We start from the raw sequence: 17,265 nt of genomic DNA on the forward strand, positions 1-17,265 counted from the left end.
TTTGCATTTTAGTATTTTTTTTTTCTTTTAACGATAAATTAGTAATTTTAATCATGTAATTTACATGTTTTTTAATTTATAGTCATGTTATAGTAAATGTTTATTTTTAATCTTATAAATTGTATATGTTTTTATTTTTTATTATTTAACTCATATGATTTTTCATTTCTCAGTTTTTGGACCAACAAACACGGTGTACTCTCGTCAAAATAAGACAAAAAATATAAATTACATGACTAAAAAAAATTTCACCGTAACACGACCAAAAATAAAAAAATGCAAGTTACATGATTAAAAATACAAATTCATTGTTAACAGGACCATAAATGAAAAAAATATAACTTTTCCAAAAATATGATAAGCTATGTGATGATTTTTTTCCACATATTTTTAAACTTTTCCCCAACTTATAAAGTTGCATAACTTCTACCAACTTATCCCCGGGGTAAATTTAAATTTCTGTTAAATTTATCCTCCCTTCTCTAACATTATATTCCTCTATATATAGATATAGTCCCCATTGATGTTTATGTGTGATAACTAATGAAGTCTAAACTATAAATTATAGCTTGCGTTACATTTTTTATTGGACTTAAAATTTGCAACCGACAAAAGTAAAATTAGTTGATCAATCACGGCCCCCTGTCATTTCAAACGAGGATCATTTGATGTGTATGGTTTACCATCAATAGTAGATCTCTTGTGAGACGGTCTCATAAATCTTTATCTGTGAGACAGATCAACCCTACCGATATTCACAATAAAAAGTAATAATCTTAGCATAAAAAGTAATAATCTTTCATGAATGACCCAAATAAGATATCTGTCTCACAAAATACGACTCGTGATACCGTCTCACACAAGTTTTTGTCAACCACATCAATTATTTAACATATTCTGGATTTACTCGATACACATTCAAAATATAGTGATTGTGATTTTCTAGTCGTTCAAAGAAAAAAAAATGTATATCTAATGACGTTAGATATCACCTAGCTTACGATACCCAATTTTTAATATTTATTTTATACGATGCAACTATCATAAGCTCAAAAAAATGATTTATATGGTTTAAAATAAAGTATATTATCAATATTATATATATATGTTTTACTCAAGTTTAACTAATAATTGATTTCGATGCCTACAAACCAAACAATAGAATAAAAATATATTTCTTTCTCTCAACCCAAATTTTAAGACTTATCCAAAAGTCGAGGGGAGGATTGTCCAAGAATGGGAAACATTTATCAACATCTCACATGCATGAATGAACAATTACAGTATGAAGTTTTACTTTATAGGGATGGCCAATGAGCATTATTACATATAACGATGAGTCTATACTTTAATATTATGTTAAGATTAAAACTTGGACCTAATACATCTTCAAAAGCTAACTCTTGGAGTTGAAAGAAATCATCCCCCAATCTATTGAAAGATCTATTTATCATTAACATCGTTTTCGTTGCAGCAATGATTTTGGTCCTGCACCTGCTTTCCTTGAGCATATTGTCGCCTGCAACGTACTTCGATAATTGGTTATTAAACCAAAGCCTTGAACGCACAGCCAAGTTGGAGCACCTGCGAACCGTCCAAGGGATTCCTCAGCGCGGACGCTTCACTTTGAAGCTGTAATCATTCATGGTACGTAGCATAGGACTGACTGAACTTTAAGATCAACAAGTTTCAGTAATAAGATGGGAGATTTATCAAATAGGTAAATTTTTGTGGCTCAGGTAATGGGTTTGAGAAATGTACGTGTACTTTACTATTTGAACTTTTTTCTGAATACCTGCATGTCTATTATCGCCTCTAGTTTTCTATATGCCTTGATCCATCATGAATGTTTCCTTACGGCCCCACGGCCTTGATTAGGCTATCGAATATAATACAACGATATTATCAATGATACATACACACATGGGGTGAAATCCGTGTGTGGTTGGATTCGGTCAAGTTGAGACTATTAGAGCTATTTTGTGGCGGAAGCGACAGACTCCGCAACTTTTCGATCTGGTCTCTTCCAAGACCAAGCTGTGTACGTGCTCAATTAACAATGGTTCCATATATTATTACTTCATTTCCCGAGACCTTGGAATGAGAGTGAACATGTTTGAAATTGAGTAATCTCTCTCCGTTCCTTTGGTCCCCCCGAATTAACCAGCAATTATCGCTCTGATAATGTGGAATCATGAGGACAACGGTAACCCCACCATGCCTGCATTAGGGAGTTGCAGGCCCACACACCAAAGTATATATTATTATTGGTGTTGTTTGGGATCCATCGTTTCCTTTTTTTAATCTCCCCAAATTAAGCACAGCGCTCTATACTGAAGCGGGAAAGGAAAATTAAGATAAAACCTGTCACATGGAGAAAAAAATTATAAAGAGATTTGTCGGCATCGGTGGGTCAATACCCGAAACATCGTATTCTCTCAATCGACCAACGGTCCGAGTAGGCCACAGTTGATACCAAAAAGCACGTGTCCCTGCAACACGACAAACCGCCCAAAGGGGCAACCTGTCTCTCTTCACTTCTCAATTTACCATTCTATTATCACTATTACTTTTTTTTTTTAAAAGAAAGAACAATGTAGAATTCCACCTGAGCGTTATTCCTCTTCACCCATGGGGTAGGGAGTACTCCAAACTGCCTAGCATTTTTATGCCCAACATGATCCCCCCACCCTGAGTTATAGGTCTTATCCCTGATGACTTCAAGATCCGTGCCCTTACCCCGACCAGCGCCGCGCCCCCATCTTTCCCCCCAAATGGTTTTTTATACCTTCTACAAAGACTAAGTTGAGGGTGGGCTTCTCTTTCCCCTTCGTTCTTTTTTCTATCGCCTGAGTAGGTACTGCCACATCCATTTAGGTCAGCTCGTCCCTAATGCGTTCATAATTATCATCATATGCAATATTTTAAGTGTATTTTATCAGTTGACCATGTTAATTTTTTTTTTTTTGTCTTAAATTACTTAACTATATACAGATCATTGATAAATTGACTCCCATGTTCGCTTAGAACAAGATTCTTTAGATTTGACTAGACAAGATGCCAATGAAAAAGGAAAACAAAATCAAGATTTCACATTGGAAAGTAAACAAAAAATTTCAATATGTTTAGATCGCATTGATTTTAGTCAATATTATCGCCTTTCTCCTTGAATTATTGACACTCTTGTTTGAGCATAACGATAATCTTTAAGTGATGAATTTGAAATTCATAAATCAATGAAATAATAAATGAAATCTTAAATCCATATATTAATTATTTACACAAAGTATAAAAGATTTGAAACGCCTCAATTATTGGTTGAACTTAAATTTATCATGATTAATATGAAATTGTATTTAAACATGCAAGTGTGAGTTTGAAGTTTACGAACTCGCTTATATAGAACCAAAAAAATAAATCAATTCAAATACAACTTTAAATTTCATTCCCATATAACGTGTTTGTAGATACTGAGCGTTTGTAAATTTCATTGTCTATCATCTCTCATGACGTCCACGCTGAGAAGTCCCCTTTTGCATTTATTGATGTTTGTAGATAATAAAATAAAATTAGATATCGTGATTTCTACATCGCTATATATAATTTTGAAATTCTGAGCGTCTCTTTTTTGACGTCCACGCTGAGAAGTATCATGTTCGGGTTAGAAGACTCTGGTCGGACGAGAAAACCTTTTCCGGGCGAGAGGACTCTCGTCGGGCTAGAGGACCTTCGTCGGGCGAGAGTAACTTGTCCGGGCGAGAGGACCTTGGTCGGACGAGTGGACCATGTCTGAGCTAGAAGACCCTGGTTGGGCGAGAGTACCCTGTCCAGGCTAGATGATCATGTCCGTGCTAGAGGATCTTGGTCGGGCGAGAGTACCTTGTCTGGGTTAGAGGACCCTGATCGGACAAGAGGACCCTATCCATGCTAGAGGACCCTGGTCGAGCGAGAGGACTCTGTTTGGACGAGAGAACTCTGTCCGTGCTAGAGGACCCTGGTTGGGCGAGAGTATCCTGTTAGGGCTAGAAGACCTTGTCTGGACGAGAGGACCCTGTCTAAATTTTACCCATACTCTACTCTTTGAAGCAAATTGAAATTAAAGATTTTTTTCCCTAAAAAAGTCTTCATAAATTTTTGTATTAAAATTTTAATAATTATTGGTTTCATTCCGTTCATTCACTACAACAAAAATGGCTTTTCGCAGCGCGCAAATACTCTTTCCGCGGCGCACATGGCACGCTGCGAAATTACAAGCTGTTGAAAGTTCAAGTTTATCCGCAGCGTGCATGCGCACGCTGTTAATACTACTATCAACGGCGTGCATATGTACGTTGTTAATACAACTATCCGCAGCGTGCAATGCACGCCGTTAATATTAAAAAAAATCTAAATATTAGCGACGATTTTTAAGATAACCGTCGCTAATTTGGGACGGTTCAATACCAAAAATACCGTCGCCAAATTAGCAACGGTTACTACTCCGTCGCTAATGGAACGACGATGTTTAAATTTAGCGACGGTTACAAAACTGTCGCTACATTTAGCGACAGTTCATAAAACCGTCGCGAAATTTTGCGTAAAAATAAAAAAAAATTTTACTTTTATAATTTAATAAATTTTTAAAAAAATTCTAGTAAAACTATCATCTCTTAACTAACACTTAAAAAATTAACCAAAAATTTTTTAAAAAAATGTACTTAAACCAAAATTAAAAACGCATATTAGAGAAAAGTTTAAGTGTTGTAAAGTGATGTGAAAGTGGAACGGAAATCGGATATTTATAGACAATTTACGACAGTTTTGCATTAAACTGTCGCTAGTAGCGACGGTTTAAACATAACCGTCGCCGATTTACAACTATTAAAAACGCATATTAGAGAAAAGTTTAAGTGTTGTAAAGTGATGTGAAAGTGGAACGGAAATCGGATATTTATAGACAATTTACGACAGTTTTGCATTAAACTGTCGCTAGTAGCGACGGTTTAAACATAATCGTCGCCGATTTACAACTATTAAAAACGCATATTAGAGAAAAGTTTAAGTGTTGTAAAGTGATGTGAAAGTGGAACGGAAATCGGATATTTATAGACAATTTACGACAGTTTTGCATTAAACTGTCGCTAGTAGCGACGGTTTAAACATAATCGTCGCCGATTTACAACTATTAGCGACAGTTCAATAAAAACCGTCGCTAATTTTGCATTAAATTGTCGCTAGTAGCGACGGTTTAAACATAACCGTCGCCGATTTACAACTATTAGCGACAGTTTTAGCGACGGTTGTTTATTAAACTGTCGCCGATTTAAAATCGGCGACGGGTTAGTTTATACCGTCTCTAAATTTAGCGACGGTTTTTAAAAAAGTCGCAAAGTTACATTAGCGACAGTTTAATAAACCGTCGCTAATTTAAAAATTCACCCATTTCAACGGCGTGCTTTTACTGCACGCGGTGAATGCATATAGTATTAACAGCGCACATATTGAAGCACGCCGTTAAAAGTACTATTCGCAGCGTGCTTTTAATGCGCGCCGTTAATATATATGTTATTAACGGCGCGCATTAAAAGCACGCTGCGGAAAGTAGATAATATTTACAGCACACATAAATACACGCTACGGATATTACTTTCCGCAGCGTGCTTTTACTGTACGCCGTTATTTCTGTCAAGTGCAACAATATTAACAGCGCACATATTGAAGCACGCCGTTAAAAGTACTATTCGCAGCGTGCTTTTAATGCACGCTGTTGATGATGCGCTGCGGAAAGTCATTTTTGTTGTAGTGATTTACACACCCTATATGTAACATTCGTTCCTAACACACAAAAAAAATTGCGTCAAGATACGTTTTTTAATTTAGTCCCAAATTAAATCGTACATGTCTTATACATTACTACATTTACCCCTATTTTCATAATATAAAACCAACTAATTAAATTCCAAGAAAAGATTGTTTTTTTTTAAAAAAAATCGAAACGGTACAAATACGCAAAATGTGAGTCCGGTAATAAAACATTGATCACCTCAGCACGTTGTGAAACATCGCCATCTTGATATAAAAGAATGGCGTTGTCCGAATAAAACGATCACGGGTGACTCGATGAGTACGTGTCACCGGGTCAAAAAGTTTCAAAGACGAGGAAATTTGTCTAGTTTTACTATTATTGTTTTCTCGAAAACATGTCTGTAAATGGCAACAGTGCGAAGTGGATGAAATGAATGACTCAGTGCCACGTACGCTCTAGATCGACAGTTGGTGACATTCAATTTTGTCAAATGTTGAATTCAAACAAGAACCCTCTCTCGTTTTGGTCAAGTGAATGAATGGACAAACCCACCATTATCAATAATAATATTAACTTAGACAGTACACGTGGATTATATTCAATAATAATATTACAGATATTATTTTGGTAATAAATATTTTTTCCCTCCATCACCAAAATTTCTCTAAATTTTTCCCACTTAGTTTTATTTTATATTTAAAAGTCCTTGACTTAAATAATAATAATTTGAAAATAAAACATGTACATTTTTTTCTTTCTTTGATGGGGTTTGGTGAGACACGTCATCTGAATTCTGATAACGTGGCTCCCACCGTACCAAATCCCGATGCATACTCTCCAGTTAATTCATAATTTAAGGAAATATTTCACATGTGTAGATCTACGGTCCAGATTTAGCCACAAGTATTTGGGGTCTATTTTTTTTTTTAACATCACAAATGTGGTTGAATCTGGACCATCCAAATCCTGTGGGGCATAGGATCGAACGTTCCTAATTTAAGATACATAGTAGCTGGCAAAATATTGCACTCTCCAATTAGCTATAGTTTGGTACATTGAATAAGAGATAGATTGATAAATAATCCGCTTTATCCCACATTTGGTATCTTTTTAGAAAGCTCATGATAATATCATGGGCTCGTGATAAATAATTTTATACAAGGATAAAATATCTCTTTTATGAGATGTGATAATTTTAATTTAATGATAGAAAACACCACAAATGACTTAATTGCCCTCGATATATAAAAAAACACCACTGATGATTTTTATAAATATCTGCTAGTAGGTAGAAATTAAAATCAAATAAATATTTTTATTTATTTTTATATATTATATAATATGATAATTATATAAATGAAATCGAAATAATTATATAAATGAAATCTCAATAAAATTATTAATATCACTCGATTAACCTTAAAAATTGATATTTGACTTGACTCACAGAATCAAGGGCTCAATTACCATATTATATAATATATAAAATTAGGTAAAAATAAATAAATCATGCAAGCACTGTCGGCGCATGAACAGATAAGAAATATGAACTAAAGCAACAAAAAATTATAAAATTTATTATGATAAGGTTAATTTTGTCATTACAATCTAATATATAAATTTAATCACTCTTATTAAAAACATACCAAACATTAAATATAATATCCTACATTTTATTTATCCTTAACTTATCTTTATATTATATATCACATGTTTATCTTATAATATGTACCTAACTATGTCTTAATAGTTAATTAATCACATGGTGAAGTACTAACGAGAGGGTGTTTATTTATTATATATTTGCAATATAGATAGATAGATAGATAAATTACCCATTTAATTGATTATATTACGTTAATTAAATTAAATTATATTTTTTTCTAAATTATATTATATTGAAATAAATCGCTTTGGATTAAAAAAAATTAATTATAATTATTAATTCACCATTACCAAAACCATATATAAGTAGTTTTATACATTTTTGATATTATGTTTTCTGTACACATCGATAAAATAACACTCATTGATAGATATACAGTTTTGATATATTTGACAACATTCGTTAAGAATAATCACAAAGATAAACATTGTTGTTTCGATTACACTAGGGGTCTCCGTACTGCGGTTGGCCTCGACACAAGGTGTAAGACATATTATCCCATCCAGATAAACTAAAATGTCGTGATTAACCAATGTACTCCGAACAAGGCAGGAAGCCATCCAAGGAAATTAACCTATGTATTTAACGTCAGAATTGACGGCTACGATTACATCCACGCAGCGGAAATATTGTAATTTGTAGCTACTCAGCTCCACGTCAATCTCCGCCCTCTAGAAAATTCAGTCAAACTCCCCGACTCTTAGCATCCCTCTCATCCAATTTATTATTCATTTCCCTTTGGGTAATGAAAATTTATATAAAAAAAAATTTGGTCTGGAATCTATTTGGTTTGGACTCACATTAATCCAGAGAGAAGAAAAAATGTTTCCCATCTACCATATTATCTATTCAAGACTAATTGCTTTACCATATCTCGTAAAAATGATTTAAAAACTCTATTTAAAATTAATAGTATTTTAAACCTATGTATTTTTAACAATAATTTAAAGCCGGAGATGATTTCGGGGAAAAAAAATTAAAAAAAACTGGAAAGAATATGCACAACATAACAAAATAAAGTAATAATCTAAAGTGGGAAAATGTAAACATTAGGGAGAAAAGTTTTGAGAGGGTGGGTAATGGGTATGACAAAGTTGCCCCCAAGATTTGGAATCTTGGAAAACGAGACACGTTGGATTCGAGTAAACCGGAAGCACATGGGACCCCGAGACCGTTGGTATAAAACAAAAAGAGAAACAACTAACCATGTTATCATCATGTTATCCAATCCTGCCTCGATTGATAGGTAATGGAAAACATGTATTGTGCACACTGTTAGGTGCCTTTTCTTTAAATATAAAGCATTAGATTTGCATTTTGATCGTCTAATTCAAATGATATCCATTTTTTTTTAGGTTTCGAGTTTATCGAATAAATAGATGTTTAATCAATAGTTAGGAGTTCAATTTTCTTTACCAACATTTTATCGGCGCGAACTTGTCATACAGAGTTTGATATCTGACTAACTTAGTTTACGGCTACTGCATTAGTCCAAGATTTATCATATGTACATCGAAGGTGGTGGATGCAAGTTCAATAGTCATAAAAATACTCTCATCTTTTATTTTTAAAATTAAATTAAATGAAAAAATTAAGGATTGTTTGTATTTATTCACTTGTGCTTATAATTTTCAAAATAAGGGAGAATAATGTGCATGTTGAACAAAGGTGTCGATCAACTGTGGAAGTTTGTGTGTGCCCTGATATTTTTACCTGCCTTCAACCCCCAAGCATAAAAAGCCGCCATTGCCTTCTCACATCCAATCTCATTGAATCGCTTCCCTCCTAATTTCTCTCTCGAGTTTCACTACTATTTTCGATAAGCTCCAAGTAGAGGCCTGTTTCTTTCTTCCGAACGGGAAGCTCGAAGAGTAGATAAAAATGAAGTACGTTTTGGTGACGGGAGGAGTTGTGAGCGGTCTTGGCAAAGGGGTCACCGCCAGCAGTATAGGTCTCATCCTCAAGGCCTGTGGACTCCGGGTTACTTCCATCAAAATTGGTTGGTTTTTTATTTTTATGGGTTTTATTTTATTTTTCGTTCTTGTTTCCGTTCCCGTTCCCTCCCTTTCTTGTTCGTCCATGTAAATGCTAAGCGTGAGTGTGGATGTAATGTATGGTTTTAGCGCCATTCTTTGGAGAAAAGAATTCAATCTTTTTTCCACTGACATTGGCGAAGGCTTCTCCTTTCTTTTCTCTCTCCAATGTTGGTTATTCCCCTTTTTCCCAGTATACCTTCATCCTGTCTTCTCTCTATGTATTTGTCTTGTTTTCTCTGCGGTGTGGAGTATAAGGCGAGAGGAGTTGCTGTAACTTATTCCGTATTTCTTTCGGAACACGGACTAATATGCGTTTCCCCCCTCTATCTGGATTTATGTATTCAGATCCTTACCTGAATACTGATGCTGGAACCATGTCTCCGTTCGAGCACGGGGAGGTATTTGTCCTTGATGACGGTGGAGAGGTAAGAAAACATCCTTTATATACAAAATCATCCCAATTTATTTTATTGAGAATTTTATGTCAATAATAATGTTGGCCGCATTTAGGCTTGGATTTTCTGATTGGGTTAAGAGTATGTTATGTACTTCTAAATTTCTGGAAAAGCCTAGATTTGATGACAAAATCTTCCATGAGATGTTTCTGGGTGGGGGTTTGGGTGTATTTCAACAGTTGAATATTGAAACCTGTAATTCATCTCGCGCTTTTTGTTGGAACAATCTGGAGGCACTCAATACTTCCTGTCTTAAAAATGTATTGGTGTGCTAAATATTCTCTACGGCATGCATCTTTTATCTGAGATTTATTTAATCTACCAGTCACCATTACTTGACAAGGAAACTGTTGCTTAATTTTTTTAAGGTGGACTTGGACCTTGGAAACTATGAGCGGTTTTTGGATATAAAATTGACGCGAGATAATAATATAACAACTGGAAAAATATACCAGGCAAGTTTCCAGACTGTTTATATTTTCGATACATTTATGTTGTCATGCTCTTCAGATATCCATCGGCTACCCTGAACTATAAATTTTGACTTGATAAAAGTTCCATTTCTTTATTTAGGCTGTTATTGAGAAGGAAAGAAGGGGAGATTATCTGGGACAAACAGTTCAGGTATGTCCGTTTTGACACATCTGGTTTTTTTGATGCTCTCCACTCTTGGTAGCTTGTGGTCCCACTTACCTGTTTCCCTTGAAGGTTGTACCTCATATAACTGATGCAATTCAAGAATGGATTGAACGTGTGGCAGCAATATCAGTAGATGGAAATGAAGGTCCGGCAGATGTCTGTGTCATAGAGTTGGGTGGAACTATTGGTAAACATGACATCTTGTATGCAATGAGACCAGTTATTACTGATATTTTAATTTTGTTATTATTATTATCATTTAAGCTGAAATTTTTTACCTGATGCAGGTGATATTGAATCAATGCCTTACATGGAGGCTCTTGGACAATTTTCATATCGTGTAGGTAAGATTAAGTATTTCATCTCGCTCTTAAGAACGTACAGCACCGAATGTTTTTTAGTGATATCGTTCTTCCTTAAAAGGTTAATTTGTGCAACTCTTTTAGACTCTTTATTTTCTCAGGTGATGGAAATTTTTGTTTGATTCATGTTAGCTTAGTGCCTGTTCTAACCGTCGTTGGCGAGCAGGTGAGGTTTTCATAATATCATTATTTTTCATGTTGGTAATTTCTTCTTATGATTTAAGCATGAAAATGGTTTTTACCTGTTTAGAAAACCAAGCCAACTCAACATAGTGTCAGGGGATTAAGAAGCTTGGGCCTGACTCCAAATATTCTGGCATGCCGCAGCACATTGGTCTCTCTCTCTCTCTCTCTCTCTCTCTGTGCGTGTGTGCATGTGGTGGTGGTGGGTGTGGGGGTGCCAAGTTTAGCCTAACCAAGCTTTGGATGTTTGATGTTGCATATGCTTGGTAACTGAAGTGCATCATGTTTTTGTGTAAAGGAGTGGTTTGTTCTTCAATATTGCAACTTATTTATGAGGAAAATAAAAATACCTTTGTTTGGTCTATATTCATTATGAAAAAAATTTCCAAGGTTGCAACTAAAAAATAATGTTTGACCAAGGTCAATTTTCAAGCTATCCGCTGGCACCCAAACTTCAGCACATTGTTTCATTGTGTAGTCATAGATTTAATGTCATATTTATTAACCCGCTTAAGATTTTTTTGTTCTACAGGAACTTGATGGAAATGTCAAGGAAAAAATTTCCCGTTTTTGCCACGTTCCGGTATTGCATTTATTATAATCTTGCAGCATCATCATGCTAATATGCTACACAATAAGCTTATGAGTATATTGTTCTTCCAGATTGACAACATTATCACGCTATATGATGTTTCTAATATTTGGCATATACCTTTGCTTTTGCGAGTGAGTATTTCTGCACCTTCGGTCAAATCAAATTTTTATTATATTAATTCAACGACTATAACAAATGTCATCTTTCGTTTAGAACCAGAAAGCTCACGAGGCAATTTTGAAGGTCTTGAACCTCAATGGGTTCGTCATGCAACTTTCTGCTGTATTCCTTTAGGGAATAGCTAGGATTCCATTGTTGAGCACAAATTATTGAGTCCTTTTTTTAATAATTTTATTTTTTATGAAGTGTAGTGGTGCTAGAGAACCTGCTTTGGAGGAATGGACATCCAGGGCTAGCCTATGTGATATGTTGCGTGAGCCTGTAGGTTTTGTCATTGTTCAAGTATGGGATGAAATAAACTTTCTTTGTCTTTAAGAATTTTGACCGTCATGTCATTATACAGGTTAGAATTGCCATGGTCGGAAAATACACTGGACTTGCTGATTCTTATCTCTCTGTGCTGCAGGTGAACTTGTGCATTTTCTAGTGAACAATTTCTGTGCAGGTTTAATTATATGTTATGGTGTACATAGGTACTGGAGTGAGAGAAGCTTGGGAGAATGAGACTTTCACATGTATATTATCCCAAAATCTTGTCACCTAACAAAACTAGGGTGCTCATGGCCTTGCCAAGTGTTGGTCAAATTATATATGTAATATGTTTTTATTCCCTAAATCTTGAAAGATCACGTGACAAGGCCTTGGGACAGCTTAGGCATCTATAATGTCTATAGTTCAAATTTAACTTAAAACTTGTGGATAATCCGAGGAGTGAGTTTCTTCATTTGTTTGCAATTTAGCGATCGATCTGTCCAAGGGACCACATATCGTTTTTTAATTTTGTTGAACCAATGACAAAAAAACAACTCATTTGATATGCTCCTTTAGTATCCAATTGCACTCCATTTTGTTTATGCTGCCGCCTAGGTGGTGTTTTCAAGACACTTTCTGTTAGTTGATATGTAGGGTATCTTTACAAAAACTTGAGATCTTTGTGAGATTTTGTGAAAGACGAGGATTCAGGAGAGTTTACTTTGAAGCTAAGAATCTTTAATGCCATTATCAGATTAATGTCTTCAATGCCTATTGGCTACTGGATAATTTATTCGTATGGATCACAACGGCTGAAATTAGATGGCCCGTCACCTACTTGCTAGAAACTATTTTTCATGAAACCCAAGCCTGTGAGAGGTAGATCTACAAATTATACGTTAGCACTTCCCTCACACTTGAGCAAGAGATGAGGGCACGTGAGCTCAAAACTGTACATTTGCATGTTGGTAGGGTATTGAGCAATAATACCCTGAAAATGTTATTACTCAATTCCATTTTATTAAATATGAGGGAATTATGCATCGGAGGACTAGAACTCGTGAATTCCTGACTCTGATTAAGGTGTTAGAAACTTCCCCGAATCTGTATATATGCGTAGACCGACAATGTTTGATTACTGTTTGCAGGCTCTTTTGCATGCTTCTGTTGCCTGCCACAGGAAATTGTGTGTAGATTGGGTACCTGCTAGTGATCTTGAAAATGCAACTGCGGAAGAGGTTAATCTCTTGGCATAATTGCTTGTATTATATGTATATATTTTTATCCGTATTGCTTGTTTTATATTGCTTTACATGGTATCATCTTACAGTTTCGGATGTATATCTACTTGCAGAATCCTGATGGTTATCAAATTGCTTGGAATTTGTTGAAGGTCTGCCTAGCCACTTTAATAGCCTGGAAATTATTTTATTACTTGGAGAGAGTTTCATTGTAAAAATAATTTTGTTGATCCTCTTTGGTGATTTAAAAAATTCTTGCCTTCTAGGGGGCTGATGCCATACTAGTTCCTGGAGGGTTTGGTGACAGAGGAGTAGAGGGAAAAATTCTTGCTGCAAAGTATGCTCGTGAAAATAGGGTCCCTTATCTTGGGATATGCCTAGGAATGCAAATTGCTGTGATTGAGTTTGCTAGATCAGTCCTTGGGCTACCCGATGCAAACAGTACCGAATTTGATCCCAACACTCAGAACCCTTGTATTATTTTTATGCCTGAGGTCCCAATTTATCCTATGATTATCTTTTAATATTGCTTAGCCAAAGTTTTTTATATAATAAGATCTTATTAATACATCAATTTTCATTGTATTATCTGCAGGGTTCGAAAACCCATATGGGAGGTACAATGCGGCTTGGATCAAGGAGGACGTTTTTTCAAGGTTCCGCAAGTAAATCAGCAAAACTGTGAGTTTCTTTCCTTCTTTTACAAAATGAGAGAAATAAGTCTTCATGCATTCTCAGATGGCATCATAGAGTTTTATTGGTTTGAACAATGAGATCTCAAGATGTGGCATGGAATGTCATAGGCCATTTATATAGATAGCTGAGAAGGTATTGGGTAATTAGAAAGAATCCGTTGTCTAGGTCTGGATGTGGAATGGATAAATTGCTTCCAATCAATTAAAAGCTATGAATACAAAATGATTTTGCTTACATTTGGTTCTTCCACAGTACTTCGAGCTGTTTAAGGCGGTGAACAATAACTTTTAAACATTAACTTTGGGGTTAACATATCACTGTAAGTATGGGAAATTCCGTTTAAATTGATTTATTTTAGAGACGTTCTTCGTAAACCAGTGAATGGGAACATGCAAGTCCAAAGTACATTAACCAATTCTTGCAGCATTTATCCATCGGTTTGAAATTGTGCAAAGTTTTAAACCTTGACGCAGCAGCTCTATAAAATATACTTAAAATGCACGAAAGCTCTCTTTCGCGTAGAGCGTTGAGGATAGAGAGGTTGGATCTAGCTTTTCATTTTTTGATGATTTTTTTTTTCTGATCAATCCAACCATCTTATTTTTAAACTAGTCTGAAATACTTTTACTCTTGATGTTATTGGAACATCTTTTGTTTTACTTTATCCTTTTACTTTCAGAGATATTGTAATTTGTGAAATGAGATTTCCAGCTTTCTTAGATCAAGTTGACGGATACTTGTAGATGTCTTATGATTTTCATCATCATCTATGAGACTAATATTCACCAACACTCTTACATTTGATACCGCTGATAATTTTTTATTATACTTCGTCAATATTGGCCCTTCCAGAAATCATCTGAAAATCAGATTTCTGCTCTTCCCTGGCGGACCTCTGGGCACTAGTAAATACATTGTGGATATCACAACCTTTTCTGAACTCTAACATCTCTACGAATAAGCTCTATAGTCATTTGAGGAGAAACACTGAAAATAGTACCTCTTGATTCTTGGCATTTTTCCATAATATCTGATTAAATGTAAAAATTGTTGATTTTAGATATGGAAATCTAAGCTTTATTGATGAGAGGCATAGACACAGATATGAGGTGCGTGAACGATTTGTTTCTGAAGCTACACTGCTACTTCAACTTTAAATAGATTACATTCTTGATATGCATTCCATCTGTGATGGTAAATTAGGGTATCGCGCTGAAAATTTTGGCTTGATTTTGTCTATAGGTAAATCCAGATATGGTCTTACAACTTGAAGATGCTGGTCTCACTTTTACTGGCAAAGATGAAAGTGGTTGTCGTATGGAGGTATTTCTTGTTATCATATTCTTATGGCTACTGATTTCTGATTGTAGCTTTACCCTCTATTGTTTTGGTCTGCAAGTTTTATCATCAACCTCCATTGCAGATTGTCGAGCTGCCTAATCATCCTTACTTTGTCGGTGTTCAGTTTCACCCTGAATTCAAATCAAGACCAGGGAAGCCTTCTGCCCTTTTCTTAGGTACACTTTTCAACCGTTGAATGCTGCTCTCAATTCCAGCATATTGGAATCAAGAACTTGGTCTGATTGTATTTGGGTCACAAAATCATTTCTTGAACCACTCTTTTATTGACTTGTATTCATATTGTATGTGAAGATCCTGATAAATGGATTTGAAAAGAAAGGTCATCATCGGGCATTCTACATAAAAGCGAAAATTGATCCCTGCGGTAGAAAATACAGTTACACCTTTTTACTCTTCATGACAGGATTGGTAGCAGCAACCTGTGGGCAGCTGGACGTTCTTTTGAAGAAAAGTATGGCAAAGTGTTCATGTAGGATGAGCAATGGTTCCTCAACAGCAAAGGCTTATGCATATGAGAGCTCAGCTAAGTTAGTTAACGGCTCTTTGGGTGGAATTTTCCGCAATGGAAATGGTTTGCATGTTTGAATGATTAGCAACCTCTGTAGCATGATTCATCATTCTGGCCCAGAATTTGATTCCTTTATGTATGATAAGTCTAGGTTTACATAGTGTGTCATGGTGATTCGTTCCAGTTTTTTCGAGTTGAAGGGGGTATTAGTTACAGTTCACCGATGTGAAATAGGACAAATGTTTTTTTTTAATATATTTCTAATCGTGTTTAAAGACGTCGTCTTGAGTTTTTTTCATGCTAGTTTGGCTTGAGACTTTCCAACTATCGCGCGACTGTCTGATATCCTTGTTGATAAACATGATCATGTCATCAATTATTTGCCCGAAATGCGAGTGTGAAAGATGATTCAAGATGACGAAAATAGAAGCCATGGAGGCGAAAAGTAACCCATCGACGACAGAGAAGAAGAATTTGGGGATACCCTTGGAGTGATATTGGTTTTTAGAAAGAATGTAGTAAAGAGGGAAGATTTTGGGGAAGAGAAAAGGGTGTTTTTTCGATTTGCAATGATGTTAGATTTGTTGATTCTCTTCATGCAAGTTAGCTATGGATAATTGGGCAAGCCAAAGAAACAGTTTGAAGTTCATGCCCCACGATCCTGAAGACCAATAAAATATATATAAAAAAAATAAAATGTACATTATTAAGCTCTATAAAAAATCAATATCATTCAAAAATTATATAGGTTAAATCAGTTAAACAGATTATATTTTTTATGCCAATAACCCAAACTGAACCGAATTTTTAAAAAATAAAACTGAATTTTAGAATTAATCCGGGTTAACCAATTCTGCTAAGTTTAAACGATGGCAACGGGACTGAGACAGGTTTGGCCGATCCTCGGATCTGCCTCTCCAAGAATAAATTAGACCCTAACTCGACCCGCCCCTCCTTATTTTTAGATCCATTCCAAAATCCAGCGAGTCTAATCCAGGTTGGACTTGTCAAATATTAAAAATGTTCTAAATTATAGCAAATATACATTAAAAAAAATCCAAAATTAATACACTCACCAAAATCTGAACTATACATTTTGATTGTCGAAGTTTTAGAGATTAAGAAAGTTCTCGTTTGAATAAAAGAATTACAACTCACAAACATAATCATTAAATCAAGTGTATTGGTGATTATCGACTCCATAAATTCTGCATCACACGACTTTTCTACAATAAACTTAATTGTTTAATATTGCAAAATCCTAGCTTTAATTTGGAAATTCAATCTATGTCTTTTATTTTTGTT

At 35.1% G+C, this 17,265-nt stretch overlaps 1 protein-coding gene across 1 annotated transcript; it reads left to right on the forward strand.

Annotated features, from left to right (window-relative positions):
• The first annotated feature begins 9,118 nt into the window (after positions 1 to 9,118).
• LOC140964691 (uncharacterized) lies at positions 9,119 to 16,287 on the forward strand. The gene is made up of 21 exons (XM_073424562.1): positions 9,119 to 9,450; positions 9,833 to 9,912; positions 10,311 to 10,397; positions 10,516 to 10,566; positions 10,651 to 10,768; positions 10,869 to 10,925; positions 11,045 to 11,109; positions 11,194 to 11,277; positions 11,659 to 11,709; positions 11,790 to 11,852; positions 11,935 to 11,981; positions 12,093 to 12,162; positions 12,245 to 12,307; positions 13,302 to 13,391; positions 13,508 to 13,546; positions 13,661 to 13,888; positions 13,990 to 14,075; positions 15,151 to 15,199; positions 15,333 to 15,413; positions 15,514 to 15,607; positions 15,856 to 16,287. The coding sequence occupies exons 1-21, from the start codon at positions 9,333 to 9,335 to the stop codon at positions 16,035 to 16,037; spliced, it is 1,803 nt and encodes a 600-aa protein (XP_073280663.1). The 5' UTR covers positions 9,119 to 9,332; the 3' UTR covers positions 16,038 to 16,287.
• The last annotated feature ends 978 nt before the right edge of the window (positions 16,288 to 17,265 follow it).

Source organism: Primulina huaijiensis, chromosome 18 (genome assembly GCF_012295235.1).
Source record: "Primulina huaijiensis isolate GDHJ02 chromosome 18, ASM1229523v2, whole genome shotgun sequence".
Lineage (NCBI taxonomy): Eukaryota > Viridiplantae > Streptophyta > Magnoliopsida > Lamiales > Gesneriaceae > Primulina > Primulina huaijiensis.

Coding starts and splice junctions, on each gene's coding strand:
- LOC140964691 (XM_073424562.1), top strand. CDS start 9,333: ATGAAGTACGTTTTGGTGACGGGAGGAGTTGTGAGCGGTCTTGGCAAA. Junction 10,926..11,044: donor ACAATTTTCATATCGTGTAG/GTAAGATTAAGT, acceptor TTATTTTCTCAG/GTGATGGAAATTTTTGTTTG. Junction 12,163..12,244: donor GTGATATGTTGCGTGAGCCT/GTAGGTTTTGTC, acceptor GTCATTATACAG/GTTAGAATTGCCATGGTCGG.